General features: G+C 40.1%; 1 protein-coding gene across 4 annotated transcripts in view; it reads left to right on the top strand.

The window, feature by feature from the left end:
* Positions 1 to 22,247, top strand: part of LOC134342919 (AP-1 complex subunit gamma-1-like) — a 137,484-nt gene that overhangs the window by 5,773 nt on the left and 109,464 nt on the right. For 2 of the 4 annotated variants that reach the window (XM_063041617.1, XM_063041620.1), the window contains exons 2-4: positions 11,189 to 11,393; positions 18,060 to 18,184; positions 19,818 to 19,959. In XM_063041617.1, coding sequence (XP_062897687.1) covers positions 11,193 to 11,393; positions 18,060 to 18,184; positions 19,818 to 19,959 — 468 coding nt within the window. In that variant the 5' untranslated portion in view covers positions 11,189 to 11,192. Of the gene's footprint in view, positions 1 to 9,073; positions 9,388 to 11,188; positions 11,394 to 18,059; positions 18,185 to 19,817; positions 19,960 to 22,247 lie in introns of those variants that run through there. The other 2 variants (XM_063041618.1, XM_063041619.1) reach the window with 2 other exon arrangements.

The raw sequence follows: 22,247 nt of genomic DNA, 5'->3' as shown, positions 1-22,247 counted from the left end.
TGGTGACTAAATGGTGTTCCACAGAGAAGAGTGTTGCAACCTCTTCCTTTGACGTCACATGTCAGTGATTTGGATGATGGAATTGATGGCTTTTGGCCAAGTTTGCAGATGATATGGAGATAGGTGGAGGGGCAGATAGTGTTATGGAAGCTGGGAGGTTGCAGAAGAACTTAGAAAGATTGGGAGAATGGTCAAAGAAGTGGCAGATGGAATATAATGTAGGGAAGTGTATGGTCATGCATATTGTTAGGAGGAAAGGCATAGACGTTATTCTAAATGTAAAGAAAATTCAAAAATCAGAGGTGCAAAGAGACTGAGGAGTCCTTGTGCGGGATTCCTTAAAGGTAACTTACAGATTGAGTCAGTGGTAAGGGAAGCAAATACAATGTTAGCATTCATTTCAGGGGCACTAGAATATAAGAGCAAGGATAAAATGCTGTGGTTTTATAAGGCACAGTAGGAGTTTTGTGAGTCAGTTTTGGACCCCTTATCTAAGAAAAGATGTGCTGGCATTGTAGAGGGTCCAGAGGACATTCACAAGTATGATTCCAAGATTGAAGGGACTACTGTGAGGAGCGTACTGAGGTTGTACTCGCTGGAATTTAGAAGAATGAGGGGGGGATCTCATCAAAACTAATTGAATATTAAAAGGCCTAGATAGTGGATGTGGAGAGGATGTTTCCTACCTACAGCAGGTGAGTCTAGGACCAGAGGGCACAGCCTCGGAATAGAGGGACATCTATTTAGAACAAAGGCGAGGAGGGCTCTCTCTAGCCAGACTGTAGTGACTGTGTGAATTTCATTGTCACAATAGGCCAAGTCATTTGAGTGTCTTTAAAGTGAAGGTTGATAGCTTCTTGATTAGTCAAGCCGTCAAAGGTTATGGGGAGAAGGTTTCATCTTTTTCCATTGATAGAAATAAATAGAGGCTATAGCTTTAAGGTGAGAGGGGAAACGTATTTTCAAGATTATGTTAGGTGCTTAGAGCACATTGCCAGGGTGGTGGTGATGGCATTTAATTAGATAATTGAGTATGCAGGAAATGGAGGGATATTGGTTTAGGTTAATTTAGCTCCTGTTGACACAGACTTTGTTAGCTAAAGAGCATGTTCCTGTGTTGTACTGTTGTATGTTCTGTCTACCCTGCTATGTTCCCTAAGGATTGTGTGTATTTCAATATAATAGTGTGTTCAAATACTAGAAGCTATTACTTTAAATTGAAAAGAATAAAGTTTAACGGATATTTGAATTAAGTTTCTTTTTATAATGGCAGATGCCTGGAAGAGTAAGTGATGAAAGTAGAGACAACAGTAATGTTTAAGAGCCATGGGGCAGATGCATGAACTGGCAGGTAATGGAAGGGTATAGTCTATGAGCAGGCAGATTGGTATCATGGTCAGCACAGACTTTGTGGGTGGTGGACTCTGTTACTGTGCTGTACAGATCTATGACTGTTCACTGTAACACTCCTCCCAAACCACCCCACACTTATACCAACTCCCTTTGCCACCAATTCTGCTAAGCTCTTCAGCTTTCAGGGTCCTAAGTTCTGACATCCATTTCTGAAACTGCATTGTTGTGTCACCTTGTCCTCTTTCCTTATGGCAATACTTGCTTGTTTGCCCAAGCTTTAGTGCCATCTATACTAACATCCTCAAAAAATGCTGGTGAACGCAGCAGGCCAGGCAGCATCTATAGGAAGAGGTACAGTCGATGTTTCAGGCCGGAACTCTTCATCAGGACTAACTGATAGAAGAGATAGTAAGAGATTTGAAAGTGGGAGGGGGAGGGGGAGATCCAAAATGATAGGAGAAGACAGGAGGGGGAGGGATGGATCTAAGAGCTGGAAAGTTGATTGGCAAAAGGGATACCAGGCTGGAGAAGGGAGAGGATCATGGGACAGGAAGCCTGGGGAAAAAGAGAAGTGGGGAGGGGAGCCCAGAGGGTGGAGAGCAAGCAAGGAGTTATAGTGAAAGGGACAGAGGGAGAAAAGAGAGAGGAAAAAGAGGAAAAATATATAAAAAATGAAATAAACAAATAAGAGATGGGGTGTGAAGGGGGGGAGGGGCATTAACGGAAGGTAGAGAAATCAATGTTCATGCCGTCAGGTTGGAGGATACCCAGACGGAATATAAGGTGTTGTTCCTCCAACCTGAGTGTGGCTTCATCTTGACAGTAGAGGAGGCCGTGGATAGACATATCAGAATGGGAATGGGACATGGAATTAAAATGTGTGGCCACTGGGAGATCTTGTTTTCTCTGGTGGACAGAGTGTAGGTGTTCAGCGAAACGGTCTCCCAGCCTGCATCGGGTCTCACCAATATTTTGAAGGTCGCACCGGACGCAGTATATCACCCCAGCCGACTCACAGGTGAAGTGTCGCCTCACCTGGAAGGACTGTCATTTTAATTCCACGTCCCAAGTAATTGTTCTCAATCTAGAAGGGCTGTATGGTTTCAGTTGCTGAGTATTTTCAGAAGTCAACAGATCTTTGAATAATATGTAAATCAAACCTTAGTGTTGGAAAGCAGTGCTAAGGAAGAAGATAAGCAGTGGACATTAAATGGAACGGCAGACTCAAGGGGAGGGACTCCAGTTGTCTATCTGCTATTATGTTTCTGAATGATATTAACAATTTGATTTATCAGAACTTACTGTTAGAGCTTGCAGGAAAGATTGTCGGGAGTTTTTATTATGTATTTAAAAACTGTTGTTACTGGAATTTCACTGAACTGTCCAATCAAGGAGATTAGTCCTCATGGAACTCCCCAGTTCAGTAAAATTTAACCTACTGAATTAATTTACTTTTGAAGCAAGAAATGAAAGTTTGTCATTGGTCGTTCTTTACTGTTAATTTTTCTTTTCTTATTCTTCTTTTCTTTCCTTCTGAAGTCTCCTCTTTTTCTCTGAATGTCGCTGTGTCTAATGTAGCCTTGAGGGTGCTAATAATCTTCCAGTTATTTCTTCTGGAGCAATTCTTTATGTAAACAGTGAAAGTTGTAAATTTCACCAATTATGCTATTTTGGGAAGAGGCAATAAGACGCATGTGGTCTTGTCTCTGATTACTTGATTATTAGAGGTTAAGTATTCAATGTTGTCTTTGCCTCATGCCTCCACATCTCCATTTTTGGTGGGTAGAATAGGAACAAGATAGTTCTGTTTCCATCAAATAAACACAAGGCCAAAACCTACTGACAGAGATTCACTGGGAGATGCAAACTTTTTTCTGGAATCACTAGTAATCATCTTGCAACCCAAAGCCATACTTTCTTTCTATAATACCATCACACAGGCAGGCCAGAACCAGTCCTTTCCCAAACAAACAGAAATAAAGCATTCATACATTAAAAGAATAAAAATTTGAGGTGGCACAGTGGTTAGCACATTACTTTACAGTGGTTAGCACATTACTTTACAATGCCAAGCAATCACTAAAAGAGGTTCATTTCCTGCCACTGCCTTAAGGAGTTTAGAGCAGCATGGTAGTATAGCAGTTAGCTTAATGTTACTATATTGCCAGTGACCCGAGTTCAATTCCTGCACTGTGTGTAAGGAGTTTATACATTCTCCCTGTGACTGCACGGGTTTCCTCTCACATCCCAAAGATATATATAGGTTTGTAGGTTAGTTGGTCACATAGATGTAATTGGTGGTGCAGTCTCATTTGGCCAGGTGACCCTGATATCATGCTGTACCTCTAAATAAAAATAAATAAAATACAATTTGTTAACATTTAACAGATCAATGAATGGATTTGCTGATCCTGAGTCTGGCACAATAATTCCCCAATGTCACGGCTAAGGGCTGCAACAAATGCACAATCCTCTAATATATTCTTAAGTGTCCCATCAGAAGACAGCTGGCAAAACTCCAGTGAAGAGCAATCAGCATTTGAGGGTTTCTCCATTTACAAGGAAATCCTGGACTTTGATAAGGCACAGAGCACGACCTTTGTGGACACTAATGTCATTTCTTATACTAAGTAATTCATTATGAAATCAATCCCTAATCAAGCTGTTTGGTAATGAGTACTTTGCTTTAATTGTTTTATTTTTGAGGGAAGACAGTTTACATTATGTTCCTGTACCATGCATGGCCGAGTGGTTAAGGCATTTGTCTAGTGATTTCAAGGTTGCTAGTTTGAGCCTTGGCTGAAGTAGCATGTGTGACCTTGAGCAAGGCACTTAACCACACATTGCTGTGCGACGACACTGGTACCAAGCTGTATGGGTCCTAATGCCCTTCCCTTAAACAACATCGGTGGTGTGGAGAGGGGAGACTTGCAGCATGGGCAACTGCTGGTCTTCCATACAACCTTGCCCAGGCCTGCGCCCTGGAAACCTTCCAAGGCACAAATCCATGGTCTCATGAGATTAACGGATGCCTATACTATACCACCACCATGGTGTAATGTCAGGTTAAAGCCTGATTCTAGCTTGAGTCCTTATCCCCTTTCTTTTTATTGAGTCAAGCATAATTTACTTGGCAAATTATTTTTGGGAATAATTCTGTCTGCATAGTTCCCAGGAGAAATCGCTGAATACTTTTCCACGGCACTGTACCATTCTGAGTGGAAATATCATTACAACATCATTATTTCTGGCTCTAAATCCCAGATCTTCCTACCTTATTGCATTGACAGAAAGACTGCAAAGTTCAAGGCAGCATGTTTTTCATAATATGGTTTTGGTGTTCCTAGTCCACTATTAGTACCCATTGTATATTTCAGTCAGTTTACTCTGCAGGATTTTTCCATTCCCATCATCTATACATGTACTTCTGGCACATTAATCAACCTGAAATGCAACAATAAGCATTTACATAAATTAGTGCAAACGATGAGCCTTGTACACTGAGGCTTCTCATAACACATATTCTCAAAGCTGGTTTGCACATTGTTGAATATTTATTGGCCATTCATTGTTGGAAATCTTCAGTATTCTGCTCAGTAAGACATCAGGATGAGATCGTAAATGGATTAGACATTGGCTTCACAGGAGAAACCAGAGAGCGGTAATAGTTAGATTAGCAACACACATCAAAGTTGCTGGTGAACACAGCAGGCCAGGCAGCACCTCTAGGATGAGGTACAGTCAACATTTCAGGCTGAGACCCTTCATCAGGACTAACTGGTTAGATTAGACTAACAGGACTAATAGTTAGATTAGATTAGATTATGAGGACACGCAGTCCTCTTTTATTGTCATTTAATAATGCATGCATTAAGAAATGATACAATGTTTTTTCAGAATGATATCACAGAAAACACATGACAAACCAAGACTGAAAAACTGACAAAAACCACAGAATTATAACATATAGTTACAACAGTGCAAAGCAATACCGTAATTTGATGAAGAACAGACCATGGGCACGGTAAAGTCTCTCGAAAGTCCCATCATCTCATGCAGACGGTAAACCTCCAGCGCCGCAAACTTGCCGATGCAGCATCCCGGAAGCATCCGACCACAGTCCAACTCCGAGTCCGTCCGAAAACTTCGAGTCTCCGACCAGCTCTCCGATGCACCGAGCACCATCTCTGCCGAGCGCTTCGACCCCAGCCCCGGCAATAGGCAAGGCCGAGGATTTGGGGCCTTCCCTCTGGAAATTCTCGATCGCACAGTAGTAGCAGCAGCGAAGCAGGCATTTCAGAAGTTTCCCCAGATGTTCCTCCGTGCTTCTTCACGTCTATCTGTATCAGATCAGGATTGTGCATGGCATCCTACTTCACAGATAAGACATCATTTGGAACGGCTGCGCGTGCTGCGTCACCCGCCATCTTCTCCTCCCTAGTTGCCTCTATGACTAGTGGTGTATCACTAGTCCTTTGTTGTTTTCAATATCAATGATCTGGATGATAATGTGGTTAATTGGATCAGCAAATTTGCAGATGATACCAAGGTTGGGGATGTAGTGGATAGCGAGGAAGGCTATTAAAGCTTTCAGCAGAATCTGGACCAGATGAAAAAATGGACTGAAAAATGGCAGGTGGAATTTAATGCAGAAAAATGTATTGTGCTTTAGGAGGATAAACCAGAGTAGGACTTGCACAGTGAGAGGCATTGTCGAGTGAAGTAGAAGAGAGGGATTTGGGAATACAGATCCAATACAGGTATGCGTTGCTTAATGTCCACGATACATTCTGTGAAATCGGACGTTACGTGATTTGGACGTTGTGCGAACACCATATTATATACTTAGCAAATCTATATGGAGTACTGTAGTGTACCTGTATTGACTAAATAGCCAAGGACTTACACTAAAACTGTATACTGTACACTATAATACATGCACTCTAATTTTTTATTTCGTTTTAACCTTTTTAATTTTTTTCAATTTTTAAACTTTTATGTCAACACTTTCTTAGCCTATATCACACACAATTTATCAAAGATGATCAGGATCATCCACATCACTGTTCTCAACTTCCTCATAGTGTTCCACTGGAAGAGTTTCAGGTCAAATAACCTGAACTTGGAAGCCATGATGCACTTTATGGTAATATTTTCAGAAGAAAATTAAACAGAGAGATAACGCTACTACATTCAAGAGACACGCGATACATGAGATTGGTTACGTCCGCTGTGTCATGTTCTCCGATGGGGACTACGGACGTACATGCGATCAGACATTGTCTGAATGGACGTTAAGTGGCGCACACCTGTAATTCTTTGAAAGTGGCATAACAGGTAGATAGGGTTGTAAAGAGCTTCTGGCACATTGCCTTCATAAACTAAAATATTGAGTTGGGATGTTATGTTGAAGTTGTATAAGTCATTGTTGAAGCCTAATGTGTACAGTTCTGATCATTTACCTGCAGAAATAATCTCAATAAGATTGAAAGTACTTACTGTGTGCAGATAAAATTTACAAGGATGTTGATAGGACTTAAGCACCTGAGTTATAGGGAAAGATTGAATAGGTTAGGACTTAATTCCCTCATGCATAGAAGAGTGAGAGGAGATTTAATGGGGGTATACAAAATTATGAGGCATATAGATGGGGAAAATATCAGCAGCCTTTTCCCACTGAGGTTGAGTGAGACTAAAACTAGAGGTCATGGGTTAAGGGTGAAAGATGAAACATTTAAGGGGAACATGAAGGGGACTTTCTTCACTCAGGGTAGTGAGAGTGTGGAATGAGCTGCAAGCAGAAATGGTGGATTAGGGTTTGATTTCACCGTCAAAGAGAAAATTGGATGGGTACATGGTTGGGGTGGGGGGGGGCGTTGTTTGGAGTGCAGTGGTCCAGCTACAGGTCAATGGGGCTTGGCAGATTAGTTCTATGACTCCATAACTTGGTAATATTTAATTTTTGGATGTAGTTAAAGCTTTCATCAAATTATTTTATTTCTACTGTCCAGGGACATTTTGGTATGCTGATACTATTCACTGTTCCTGCTAAGATTTATAACAGTTTATACATTTTGCAATTCAATTCTTGTTCAGTGGACAGCAAAATAAAAATGATGCATTGAAATAAATACCTTTGAACAGTTTTTTAATGGCTGGCTATGGCTGTTGTTCAATAGAAATGATTACCTTTATCTTTTTTGATCAGAATGGAACTTGGGAGCAATAACAAAGATGAATGAGAATGTTGTCAATAGCATAGTCTAGACTGGGGTTCCCAACCTGTGGTCCATGGTAATGGTCTATGGCATAAGGCAGATTGAGATACCCCGGTCTAGATCTAACCAACTTGTTTTCAACTGTTCTATGGAATTCTGAGTCCAGAACACCTTGCCCTCTCCCCATGCTTAAAGTGCACATTTTTCCTTGTATCTCTTTTATCAGTGCCACAATTCTGTGTGTTTAAATTTGTGTAGGTTGTTACGCTATTATTCAGCATCTCAGTTGGTGGTGTACAAATATTCACTCAGTTTTCTACATTTCTACGGACTTGTTCCCTAAACAAATGCCTGACTTGAATGATACTTGTTTATGCGGTCTGTTCTATTGCAGCAAAGTGATTGATTTTAGTTATATTTCCAAGTTCGTATTTGCTGCCAGTTTCAGATTCAGTTATTTATCACATGTACATTGAAGCGCACAGTGAAATGCACTGTTTGTGTTAACAACAAACAGAACCAAAGAATGTGCTGCGGAAAGCCCACAGTGCAAGATTTATATAGACATATCTATATAAATCTCAGAAAATGTATTGTGGAGAGGGGTGGAAGAGTGGGAGAAACCATTAAAGTATTTCCTCAACTCATCTCATACTGAAATAATTGGATGTAGGTGGAAGGTGGAGTATAATTAGGGGTAGAAGATATCGACGATTCTTTAAGAGGGATGCTCTCTGTAAAGCATTTATAAAGTTTGGGGATATCTGAGGTGGTGCCATCTACTCCCAGGACCTTGTTATATTATATGGCGGATTTGGCTGCCTTAACAACTTTGGGTTTTGATCTTCCATGCATTACTATTCCAGAAAACGTATGGAGCCACACCAGCCAGAACCAATGTGACTCAAACTTTAACTTCAGCATAGTCAGAGGCATTGCTCTAAGCCATTGATGATTTCACCAAAATATGGAGGAGGATGGGTTGTAAGCTCAAGGCCCACCAGATATAGGTCCTTCAACAGTTTTGCACTCTGCTCCTGCTGCACCATGCTGCCCTCCAACAATAAAAATTCAGAAAGATTGGGAAAGCTTGGACTACTTGCCATATCTTGGGAGGCACCAGTCCCGGGGGGAGGGGAATTGGTGAGCTGCCATCAGTGAAGGCTGGGATGAATTTCTTTAATGTATTGATACAGTCCTTTGTTGATTTGAACAAAAGGACATAAGATCAAGTCTTTTGACTTGATACAAAATTCACATATGAACAACTGTGATCATTGTCCTTTTATGTGTTTCCTGGATTATCACAAGGCACTGGAAAGTACTATCATACTGTTTCCGCAAAATCTTACAAATCCAATGGAAGATGAATTGCTGAAGTATGTGCTTCTCCTAGACCAAGTACCCACAGGCCCTAGTTATCCAGTCAACTCTGTTGAGTAGGCTATGTTGTTCACATGTCTAAAACTAAACTTATGAAACTAATACCCTTTCTATGATAGAGTTTGGAATGGAGATTACGTGGAAAACAGAGGAGAAAAAATTAAGGATGTGCTAAAAACTGCTTTCAAGAAATGCAGCATCTCTGTTGGGAATTTTTGTCCCATGGCTGTACAGCGTGGAAAAGGAATATTTGGAGTGGTATTGAGACTCGCAGGTCTAAGCAACGGGAAGCCCCAGGTACTGTATGTGATTGAAGGAATGGACTACCTTACAAACAACCCACCCACTCATTCCATCAGCCACCATCTATGAACTAGTGCGAGGTTCACACATTGGTCTCATTGGCCTCAGAATCCACAAAATCAGAGTACAAGTAAGTCATCTTCAATACTGCAGTGCTACATTTGAGGAAGTGATTCTGAAGGTAGATTGCTCTATTTGCTGGTTGTGATTAGAAGGTCACATAAATCAATCATGAAGAAAAATTTCCATCTCATAGCACAAGGGTTGTTATAAAGTTCTTTGTAAAATTAAATCTGCCCTATTCACAAGTGCAGTAAAATGTAGAAAGAGACAGTTTAAGCAGTAGCACGATAAAAGGCCTCTATTTGTGGGGAAAAAAAAACTAAATCATTCTACAGATTTGAGTTCTACGTCAAAGATATTCCAGAACATCATATACTGCAAGGAAATGATTAAATAGGGACAATGTCTAGACAGCCACTGCAACATAGCAGGGATATGCTGGATGATGGTGCAGGAAAAAGTAATCACATTTGTTTTGAAAGCACCAAACCCACTGAGTGGAATTATGCAAAAATGGAGAAGGGATCTCTTGTCATTATTTTTGAGGTAAATAAAATTCTTACCGTAAGCTTTTTTCTGATCACTAACCAAATATATTAGCCATCCAATCTACAGTCTCTGTCAGCAACAACAAATCAACTGCATAATATTTCTAACTGTGCGATTTGATCAATATGAGACAATACTTGACAATACTTTATACTTTATTGTCGCCAAACAATTGATACTAGAACGTACAATCATCATAGTGATATCTGATTCTGCGCTTTGATGCTACTGTTTTGTTATGCTTCCCCTTTGAAAGTTGTGATGTCAACTCAGAAACCTGAATGCGTTATAAGCTACCAAGCAGGACCAAGTCCTCAGATAAGTGTGCAAGCATATTAAGGGTGTCAATAATGAATGGATCACTGCTGCCTTCAAGAGTTGAAGCCCCCGCGTGGATAGGAGATTTTCATTTATAGCCAACTAGAGATGCTTTCAGTGGTGTCATAAAGTCATTATTCCCACAAATGAGAAATATTTTGGGCCAAACTCATGTAGCCTGAATGCCTTTGCTAGGGATTTGCCTGTTGACCCAATGTAGGTAAGGTCTTGGAATTATACAAATTGCAAAAGTATGGGCAACAAATGCCTTGAATCCTCAAAGTAGCTGTGGTGTTCATTAGCAAGGCTTCATGTCAGTTTATATCTGAAAGGAGCCAATAACTCTGGGAAATTTTTTGATGAACGGAATAGGAAGTTAAACTATAGGTCCATGAAACAGTGGACAAACCTTTTTTTATACCATGGACCAATACCATTAAGCAGGTGTCTGTGGATCCCAGGTTGGGAACCCCTAAGTTAGAGGGATTCATAAAAAATCTGTTTCTGATAGCATTTTTGAAACCATTTGATGATACTACATTAATTTCAAACACTTCGGTGCTAAGTGGTGATTTATTTGTTGAAATTATTATGTTCTGATAGTTCAGCCAGGTAGATTATTTTTCTTTTGGATTCTTCCAACTCCTTGCAAAAGAAGCAGGTTGCATGGGGGCATATCCATGGCTACTAGAAACATCTGCTATACTAAGCCAACTGGATGCTCATTCTGGTTAGTTCTAGAATATGTTGAGAAGTTGCTTCACCATGGAAGACTTTGTAACTGATCATATTCCTATGTGGACACTTCAACAGCATTTTATGAACAATCATCAACAATATAATTAAAGCAACAATTAAAATTGATTTGCTGAATTGAAGAATGTCATTTGTCAGAAATTTGAACTATAACTTGTTGCTTTTAAAATCGGGAGCCCTCTAAAGACTTCAAGTTAGTTCTGTCTTATATGTGTTTGATAGTTATGCTAGCTTTATCTTTTCAGCAAAATGCCAGCTCCTGTTCGCTTGCGAGAACTGATTCGCACAATCCGTGCTGCCAGAACACAAGCAGAAGAGCGAGACGTCATTCAGAAAGAGTGTGCACTCATCAGGTCATCCTTTCGAGAGGAAGACAACACGTATCGTTGCCGAAATGTAGCAAAACTCATCTACATGCATATGCTTGGGTACCCAGCACACTTTGGCCAGGTAAGATGCAATAAGTGTTCTATTTTTCCTAAAGAATTACTTGCCTCCCATCCCCACAATACTACTACTACGTTGACTCAGGCCTAGGGGGCCGGCGTCGGGCAAATGGTTCCCCACAATGGCTCCTGTTTATTAATCTTTTTGATTTTCTACTATTTTCCTTATACTTGCTTCAAAGTAATGCAGGTTGTACTTTGCCTGCAATAATTTTTTCATGAGTTCATTCTTCATTTAACAGCTGATTTGTTCTATCCTATCCTTGTATAGTATGTAGATGGGCTCTTTTTAGGTCAGTACATACAGATAAACAGAACTTATGGTTGATTTAGAACGTTCCTTTAGTTGATGCATTTTATGGATATGAATATGAAATTGTACACAATAGTTTACAGCTGTACAAGCTGTTTGTTAAAGTAATTGTATATGTAAAATTGCATAGAACTTTGTAACAGGCTATTAAACAGGCAACTGTCTTCAGTTATGTTCCAAATGAATACCTTTCCCATCCAGTTTCTGTAATCATATCAGCATAACCTATTTTCTTTCTTGTGAAATGTAATTTCTCTTTAAGTCATTCTTTAAATATCTGCTTCAATAATCATATTTTTTCTTGGAAATGATCACTGAAAAGAATAGTCTGTAACTTCCCTTATGGAGCTGAGCTTTTGAACTGCCTATACAACCTGCCATTTTTGCGCTGTGAACTGAAGTCTAAAAGATATGGGATGGTTGCAGCATGGTGACTGAGTCGAGGTGACGGGCCCAGGCCTGAGGGTTTTGAAGTGGCAGGCCCTAGATCTGAGAGTGAGGAATGGCACAAGGTTTGGCCAATTTAAGCGCTGAACGAGATTGGAAAGGTCATGGTGTTGGAGCCAGAGGAGAGGGCGGGGCCGGTGTTCAGCTCACTGCTCCACAAGGTTTTCTCGCCCTTGCGGTGAACTGAGGCTGTGGTCTGCAACTAACGGGCTCCTAGATAGGCTGCAGTAAGACCATAAGACAAAGGAGCAGAAGTAGGCCATTCGGCCCATTGAGTCTGCTCCGCCATTTTATCATGAGCTGATCCATTTTCTCCTATTTAGTCCCACTCCCCCGCCTTCTCACCAAAACCTTTGATGCCCTGGCTACTCAGATACCTATCAATCTCTGCCTTAAATACACCCAATGACTTGGCCTCCACTGCTGCCTGTGGCAACAAATTCCATAGATTCACCACCCTCTGACTAAAAAAATTTCTTCGCATTTCTGTTCTGAATGAGCGCCCTTCAATCCTTAAGTCATGCCCTCTCGTACTAGACTCCTCCATCATGGGAAACAACTTTGCCACATCCACTCTGTCCATGCCTTTTAATATTCGAAATGTTTCTATGAGGTGTCCCCTCATTCTTCTAAACTCCAAGGAATACAGTCCAAGAGCGGACAAATGTTCCTCATATGTTAACCCTCTCATTCCTGGAATCATTCTAGTGAATCTTCTCTGTACCTTCTCCAACATCAGCACATCCTTTCTTAAATAAGGAGACCAAAACTGCCCACAGTACTCCAAGTGAGGTCTCACCAGCGCCTTATAGAGCCTCAACATCACATCCCTGCTCCTATACTCTATTCCTCTAGAAATGAATGCCAACATTGCATTCGCCTTCTTCACTACTGACTCAACCTGGAGGTTAACCTTAAGGGTATCCTGTACGAGGACTCCCAAGTCCCGTTGCATCTCAGAACTTTGAATTCTTTCCCCATTTAAATAATAGTCTGCCCGTTTATTTCTTCTGCCAAAGTGCATAACCATACACTTTCCAACATTGTACTTCATTTGCCACTTCTCTGCCCATTCTTCCAAACTATCCGAGTCTCCCTGCAGACTCTCCGTTTCCTCAGCACTACTGGCCCCTCCACCTATCTTCGTATCGTCAGCAAACTTAGCCACAAAGCCATCTATTCCATAATCCAAATCGTTGATGTACAATGTAAAAAGAAGCGGCCCCAACACTGATCCCTGTGGAACACCACTGGTAACCGGCAGCCAACCAGAATAGGATCCCTTTATTCCCACTCTCTGTTTCCTGCCAATCAGCCAACGCTCTATCCACATATGTAACTTCCCCGTAATTCCATGGGCTCTTATCTTGTTAAGTAGCCTCATGTGTGGCACCTTGTCAAAGGCCTTCTGAAAATCCAAATATACAACATCCACTACATCTCCCTTGTCTAGCCTACTGGTAATTTCCTCAAAAAATTGTTATAGGTTTGTCAGGCAGGATTTTCCTTTAAGGAATCCATGCTGAGTTCTGCCTATCTTGTCATATGCCTCCAGGTACTCTGTAACCTCATCCTTGACAATCGACTTCAACAACTTCCCAACCACCGATGTCAAGCTAACAGGTCCATAATTTCCTTTTTGCTTCCTTTTCCCCTTCTTAAATAGCGGAGTGACATTTGCAATCTTCCAGTCTTCCGGAACCATGCCCGAATCTATCGACTTTTAGAAGATCATCGCTAATGCCTCCGCAATCTCCATAGCTACTTCCTTCAGAACAGGAGGGTGCATTCCATCTGGTCTGGGAGATTTATCTACCTTTAGCCTATTCAGCTTCCTGAGTACTTTCTCTGTCGTAATTGTGACTGCGCACACTTCTCTTCCCTACCACCCTTGAGTGTCCGGTATATTGCTGATGTCTTCCTCAGTGAAGACTGATGCAAGATACTCGTTCAGTTCCTCTGCCATCTCCTTATCTCCCATTATAATTTCTCCAGCATCATTTTCTATCGGTCCTATATCTACTCTCACCTGTCTTTTACTCTTTATATACTTGAAAAAGCTTTTAGTATCCTCTTTGATATTATTTGCTAGCTTCCTGTCATAGTTAACCTTTTCTCTCTTAATGACCCTCTTGGTTTCCTTTTGTAAGGTTTTAAAAACTTCTTAATCCTCTGTCTTCCCACTAATTTTTGCTTCCTTGTATGCCCTCTCCTTTGCTTTAACTTTGGCTTTGACTTCTCTTGTCAGCCATGGTTGCATCCTTTTTCCACTCGAAAATTTCTTCTTTTTTGGAATATATCTGTCTTGCACCTTCCTCATTTCTCGCATAAACTCCAGCCACTGCTGCTCTGCTGTCTTTCCCGCCAGTGTCCCTTTCCAGTCAACTTTGACCAGTTCCTCTCTCATGCCACTGTAATTTCCTTTACTCCACTGAAATACTGACACATCAGATTTCGGCTTCTCTTTTTCTAATTTCACAGTGAACTCAATCATGTTATGATCACTGCCTCCTAAGGGTTCCTTCACCTCAATCTCTCTAATCACCTCCCGTTCATTACACAATACCCAATACAGTACAGCCGATCCCCTAGTGGGCTCAACAACAAGCTGTTCTAAAAAGCCATCTCGCAGACATTCTACAAATTCTCTCTCTTGAGATCCAGTGCTGACCTGATTTTCCCAATCCACTCGCATGTTAAAATCCCCCACAATTATCATAACACTGCCCTTCTGACAAGCCGTTTCTATTTCCAGTTGTAATTTGTAGTCCACATCCCTGCAGCTGTTTGGAGGCCTATAAATAACTGCCATCCGGATCCTTTTACCCCTGCTATTTCTTAGCTCAACCCATAAAGATTCTGCACCTTCCGATCCTATATCACCTCTTTCTAATGATTTAATATCATTTCTTACCAATAAAGCCACGCGTCCCCCTCTGCCTACCTTTCTATCCTTCTGAAATACCGTGTATCCTTGGACGTTCAGCTCCCAGAGACTTGCATCCTTTAGCCAGGTCTCAGTGATGGCCACAATATCATACCTGCCAATCTGTAGCTGTACAACAAGATCATCCACCTTATCCCTTATGCTGTGTGCATTTAAGTACAACACCTTAAGACCAGTATTTGATACTTTTTGCTTTGATTTCACTGCAACTTTATTGCACTGCAACTCATCCCAATGGCTACAAATTTGCCCCATCACCTGCCTGTCTTTCCTGACATCTTTACTGCTCACTATCTTAGATTTATTTCTATTTTCCCCTTCCTCTGCTCTATCATTCCAGTTCCCATCCCCCTGCCAAATTAGTTTAAACCCTCCCTAACAGCTCTATTAAATTTTCCCGCCAGGATATTGGTCCCCTTCGGGTTCAGGTGTAACCTGTCCTTTTTGAACAGGTCATACTTCCCCCAGAAGAGATCCCAATTATCCAGGAATCTGAAGCCCTGCCCCCTACACCAGTCTCTCAGCCACGCATTCATCTGCCTGATTCGACTATTCTTGCCCTCGCTAGCACGTGGCACAGGTAGAAATCCGGAGATTACTACCCTGGAGGTTCTGCTTCTCAGCTTCCTTCCTAACTCCTGGAAATCTCTCTTCAGGACCTCCTCCTTTGTCCTATCTATGTCATTGGTACCAACATGTACCAAGACAATTGGCTGCTCACCCTTCCCCTTTAGAATATTCAGGACCCGATCCGAGACATCCTGTACCCTGGCACCTGGGAGGCAACACACCATGCGGGTATCTCTGTCAGGCTCACAGAATCTCCTGTCTGTTCCCCTGACTATGGAATCCCCTATGACTACCGCATTTCTCATAAGTATTGACTGGCTTCGTGGCTGTGGACTCACTTCCGTGAACCTCAGTTATGAATGTTATTTGCTTAATTATATTATTTGCACAATATGTATTTTTCTGCACATTGGGTGTTTAATTTTAATGAATTCTATTGGGTATCTTTGTTTTGTGGCTGCTTGTAAAGAGACAAATCTCAAGGTTGTATATAGTATACGTACTTTGAACTTATTAAAATGTGTTTCAGCCACTATTGGTCATAGTGTTTTGCACATTCCAACCTTTCCGTAAGCTTTGCTGAACAGTGGCTCTATCATTTTATGATCTTTTCATATTGAAATGTATTAACATTCATAAACCACATGTACCCATTCTACAAATGTCTTCGTCCTCCAGGGTATCAAACAGGCAACTGATCAATGTTACTGTTGTATTTGGTGAGACTGTTGACCAAGTGTAGTCCCATCACTTTAAAAAAACTGTAAATAGGCCCAGTTTTAATACTTATAGAATACCATTTGGCACCTTTTTAAAAACGTTTAGGCTCCTCATGCAATTCTAACTACCTTTAGCTAATACTTTTGTGTTACTGCCTGCTTGCTGTTCATTCTGCTTTTTGTCCCCAAGTCCTGTAGAGGGTTGCAGTCTTGACTCTTAACAATTGAAAACTTGTGATAATCATTACATATACTTTATTATCCTGTTGGCTCATTTTTGTTGCCTGAGAATGAAATGTTGGTCAAGGGTGTCTCTCCCTTTAAAATCTGTTTTGATTACACATATCTTTTCAGTTTCTCTAGCAATTTTGAAAAGGATTTTTTTTTGTTCCAACAGCCTATATTAGTTGGTGATTCCCTGAAATTTTTAATAGAAGAATCAGGTTACATTTAAGCTAACTCTCTGGCATTGTATCCTTTAATAATTATTTTTTATTTTTGTTATGATACCTCTACTATGTATATTTTTTTTAATATACATGCATACAATTTATTCTAACCAAACATTTTGTTTACAAAACTTAAAAATACCTTCCTGGCATGTGGTGATTTCTCTCCAAGTATTACATCACAGTTTAATCTCATGCATGTGCCATTGGCTTAAATTAGTGACCAGGTTTTAACTAAGTAAATTGCTAACTGTGCAAGTGTGCATTAATTAAAGTAAGTTCATTTGGGAGAAAATCTCATTCTCTATTCCCGAAGGTAGTGACTTCTATAATAATATTTATCTGTTCCACAGTCAAAAGGTATTTAATTCATGCAATGTTTCTTCATTTGTTAGTTTGCTGATGGCTCTATTGACTACCAGCCAGCATATCAAAAAGTGTTTTGACCATTGTTTATAAGTTCCAGTAGAGCCATTGGTTAGCAATCAGCAATTGCTGACTTACCCTTAGCAAGCTCTATTCGAAGTATTTAGGTGGCTAATACACTATCAGGTTCAATTAATAAATTTGAGCCTACAACCTCTTTCTTCTCTCACCTTAATCCTATCCTATCCTATCCTATCCCATCCCCTTAGTTTTAGACTCTCCTACCTTAGAAAAAGCACTGGGATCAGTCAACTTACATATTTAATTCTCTTATAATTTTATACACTTCTATAAGGCCACACCCCCCCCCCACCCCCAACACTCCAGGGGAAATAAAGTCCTAGTAAATTGCACCTCTCCTTACTATCTTCAGCCTGAGATACAGTAATACGTTGGTTAGGTCTCCAAGCTAATCACCTGCCCTCAGCATGAACTACGTTCTGCATTCCACTGTAGGCAGCATGTGTCTCAGGTGGACGCATAAAGGCCCCGTGGTATAAGGAAAATATTGGAGGCTTATTTGAGGGGAAGCTATAACATTACACAAAAAAGCAATGTAAGTTTAATTTTACATACATATGGGAGAGTTTTAAAGTGGAGCTCGATGAGCTAGTAACAATAAAACTGGTCAGTCAGTTTAAAAAGTCACCTTGTGTAATCTCATGCACCATTTCACTCGTCATTTTTAAAATTTATAAACTAAATGCATTGACAGTATAAAATAAGGTAGCATTTAAGATAGTATTCAGGATAAAGCTATATTTGAAATTTGAATCTTGTGATTTTGTTTTTTACACAGCTGGAATGTTTAAAGCTAATTGCATCTCAAAGATTCACAGACAAGCGGATTGGTTACCTTGGAGCAATGCTGCTACTAGATGAGAGACAAGATGTCCATCTACTGATGACAAACTGCCTTAAGAAGTAGGTACTAAATGTTTTTGTTTAAGTTGTACGCTTCAGATTAAACTTGATTTTACTCCGTGACTTCAGTGTCAAAATTGGTTCTCTTGCTTCATATGCAGGAAAGTGATTTTATTTTGTGTTCTCTGTTTTCTATTTCTGAAGCCATCAACTCTTACAATCATATAATTTTGCTTTATCATCAGTCCAGTGATATTTAATTTGTGATATTTTGTCACTTGTAAACCCAGGTATTGGTTGCTGGACATAGTTATGGCATGCAGAATGATTTGACCATTCAAAGTTCAAAGTAAATTTGTTATTAAAGTATGTATACGTTACCATGTGCTATACTGAGATTCATTTTCTTGCAGATATTTAGGTAGAACAAAGAAATATAATAGAATCAATGAAAAATCTGCCATGATGGAATGCAGAGCAGACTGCTCCTATGTCTTATGCTATAAAAACCACACCCAAACACTGACAAACAATAAATGGGCAGAAGAAGACATTCTGTGCAAATATATACAAACAAACAAATAAAAATACTGAGAAAGTTGGTCGTAGAGTTCTTGAAAGTATGTCCTTAGGTTGTGGAATCAGTTCAGAGTTAGAGTGAAGTTATCCACACTGCTTCAGGAGCCTGATGGTTAAAGAGCACACTGCTTACTCAACTGAAGTTATCAAAAAAACACTTAGTTCAGCCAGTGATGCTCATATCCTGGGAATATTTTTAAGATTTTGAAGTTTGTTTTAGTTACCCAAACTTTTAGTGAACCAGGCCCCACAATTTAATTTCTCACCAGGCTCAAGAAGATCTTCCGAAGAAAGTTATCTAAAACTTTCTTTTTCCTTAAGTTACTGCTATACCAGGGTGGAGCTACATCTCTATCGAAGGAGATGTAAGCCACTCCTACCCTCTGCTAGCCTGCAGGTCACCATTGGGCAAGGTGTAGCACCTGCTTATCCCCCCCATTCAGGGACATATGAAGCCATGGGAGTAGGTGGTGGATGGTCATATGAGCAGCTGATGCATATCATAAGACCTGGTTTTGTGACCACTGACGCCAGGGAGACACTGTACTGATAATAGCTGTGACTGCCCGTCTTCTAAAGATGTTGCCCAGAAGAAGGGACCGGCAAACCACTTATGCAGAAAAGTTTTGCTTAGAACAATCATGGTCATGTAAATGCCTACGTCATACTACACGGCACATAACGAGCGGATGATTGCTATCTCAGTCCATTTTCAGATGATTGAAGCCCAGTTATCAATATTCTATGGCTTTTACACATTTCTGCAATTTTCATGCAAATTTGCTGCTCAATATCCTTTCCATTAAGTAGAAGCTTTTATCCAAAGCCCCAAGAGAGTAATCTGCCCTTGATTGAACCACAGTGCCCAATTTCCTCCAATGTGACTTCTAGGTCTCTTATTGCCACAACATTGTAATTCCACATGATTAATCAAGCCTGTGGCTCAGAAGTCTTATTAAATATACTCATTGTGCTTACAGGCATATGCCATAAACATATCTCATCTGGTACACTCTCTTTAGCTGATCATATCAAAAGGCTTTGATTTTTGTGAATGAGAATTGATGTTTGTTTTTCTTAACTGTGCAGACATATATTTTGTGCCTCTCTACAGTGACTTGAACCATAACACACAGTTTGTCCAGGGTCTGTCTCTGTGTACACTAGGCTGCATGGGATCATCGGATATGTGCCGAGATCTGGCTGGAGAAGTGGAGAAGCTGCTGAAAAACTCTAATTCTTACATTCGTAAAAAGGTGAGATTTCCTTTGCGCACAAGAACTAAGACCGTAAAGAACATACCAATTGACAAAGGATAAACTTCAGCTTAATTCATCTGTAACTATCGGAATGCATTTAATCATAAATAATTTCCATTTCTAATTTACTCATTTTAAATTAATCTGACCTTTTATGAAGTGATGCATTGATAATATAGATGTCATTTATAAAATGACATGTCCTCTGACTAACCACGGGCAACATTAGGGAAATCTACCATTCATGTGCATGATTCTTGGTATGGCCAACGCATCCTAAAAATTGTGCCTTCCTATGTATTAGTATCCTGCCTTGCTACCTTTGTTTAAATCTACGCAAAAAAATTGCATTTTTAGTGCCTTCACAGTGGTCTGCACTTCAAGGGTTCATCTTGTCTCAAAAGCCTAGGTTTCAAGTGAATAATTTTGTCTTGAAGACGATTTGCACGGTCAGGAGAAATATGAAACAAAAAAAATTCAGGTAAACTTTTAAGTAATGCTAAATGCTTGCTTTTTTTTTAAACGAGACAATCAAAGAAGGGGGTCTTTATGATTCTTTCAATAGAAAGCCTGAAAGTTTAATTCAAATATTTAATTTTTCTTTAAGTAGAAAGCAATTGATTTTTTACTTGAACTGCCTAATTACATATGTTCATATTTTATAAAGTTACACTATTGTGCAGTTATAGTGAAATTATACCTTTTATGATATACACAATCTCATGTCTTGTGCTTCAAGTATAAGGGACATGAAATGGAGATGACTTAGCTGGGTTCTCCTCCTCTCCCTACAATTAATGCTTCCACGGTATATCTGTTGAAATTTGCTGGGGTTTTTGGTGTTATATCAAATCTCTTAAACTCCTAATGGAGTATAACCACTGGCATGTCTTCTTCATGATTGTGTCAATACGTTGATCCCACTATAGATTTGTTGAGATGTTCACATACAGGAAGATGTTCACTCTTTCCATTAAAGACACATCAATGATTATGCTGGTTGACTTCTACTGCCCTATTTTAAATGCTGCCAGGTGTATTTCAATGTTCTGTGCTAAATTTTAATCTCTTCTGTACTTGGTCCTTAGCTTTGCCTACCTTAAGGGAGATTACACGCGAGTTGAGATGTTATTCATTTTGATTCAATAGCTTCTCTATCCAGTGACAGGCAGAGTTAATAATCAGAATGTAAGGTTAATGACAGTATTCTTAGCATTGTAGAGATTTGCCATGCAAGTTGATAGGATGGTTAAGAAGGCCTATGCTGTGTTGGCCTTCATTAGTCAGGGGATTGAGTTTAAGAGCTTTGAGGTAATGTTGCAACTCTTTTAAACAAAAACTCAGGTTAGACCACATTTGGAGTATAGTGTGTAGTTCTGGTCACCTCATAATACGAAGGATGTGGATGCTTTAGAGAAAGTGCAGAGGTGATTTACCAGGATGCTGCCTGGATTAGAGAGCATATCTTATGAGGATAGGTTGAATGAGCTAGGGTTTTTTCCTTTGGAGTGAAGAAGGATGAGAGGCAACTTGATAGAGGTGTGAAAGATTATAAGAGGCACAGATAGAGTGCCTTTTTTCCCTCCCCAGGGAGGCTGTAGCTAATACCAACTGACATCCATTTAAGGGGAGATGTCAGAGGTAAGTAAGTTACATTTTATAACTGAATAAGTTAAATTTACTTTCTGGGATGTTACCCTCACATTTGCGAACTGGCCAGGTTCACAATGAGGGATTTCCCAGCTTCCCTCCCTATTATCTCTTCCTTGTGATGGCTGGTCTCTGGAGTTGTCACTGCCAATGCCTTGTACAGTCTTATTCTCTCACATACTCTCCAGATCCTTTATAATCAATTATAAAGCTACAAGTCCATTCTTTTCCAGATACATGCTTACTTTCCAACTTCTCCATCTACTACCTGCACTTCTGACCTTGCGGTTATCACTCATTTTTTGCAGTCCATCGATTGCCCATTCATTTGTAATGAGCTCAGCATACAGGATACATCTGTTCTAATGTACAGCACAAATCAATTAAGGTTGCTCCATGTTCCTCACAGTTCTGAATCTGAACTTTAAAATTAACCAAATCCTTGCCAGATAAGTGCCTCTCTTAGAGTCGGTTAGAATACAGATCTCATATCTGTATACAGCCTTTAATATTATCCAAGACCCAGTATCAAAATTTGTGTGCATGTTGTTCAACATTAATACACAGTTCAACACTAACACCACTCTTTTCATTCCCTTCATAAATTCTTGTCTGCTGTTAGTCTTTGATGACCC

Source organism: Mobula hypostoma, chromosome 2 (assembly GCF_963921235.1).
Source record: "Mobula hypostoma chromosome 2, sMobHyp1.1, whole genome shotgun sequence".
Lineage (NCBI taxonomy): Eukaryota > Metazoa > Chordata > Chondrichthyes > Myliobatiformes > Myliobatidae > Mobula > Mobula hypostoma.
This window is presented reverse-complemented; position numbering and strand designations above follow the sequence as displayed.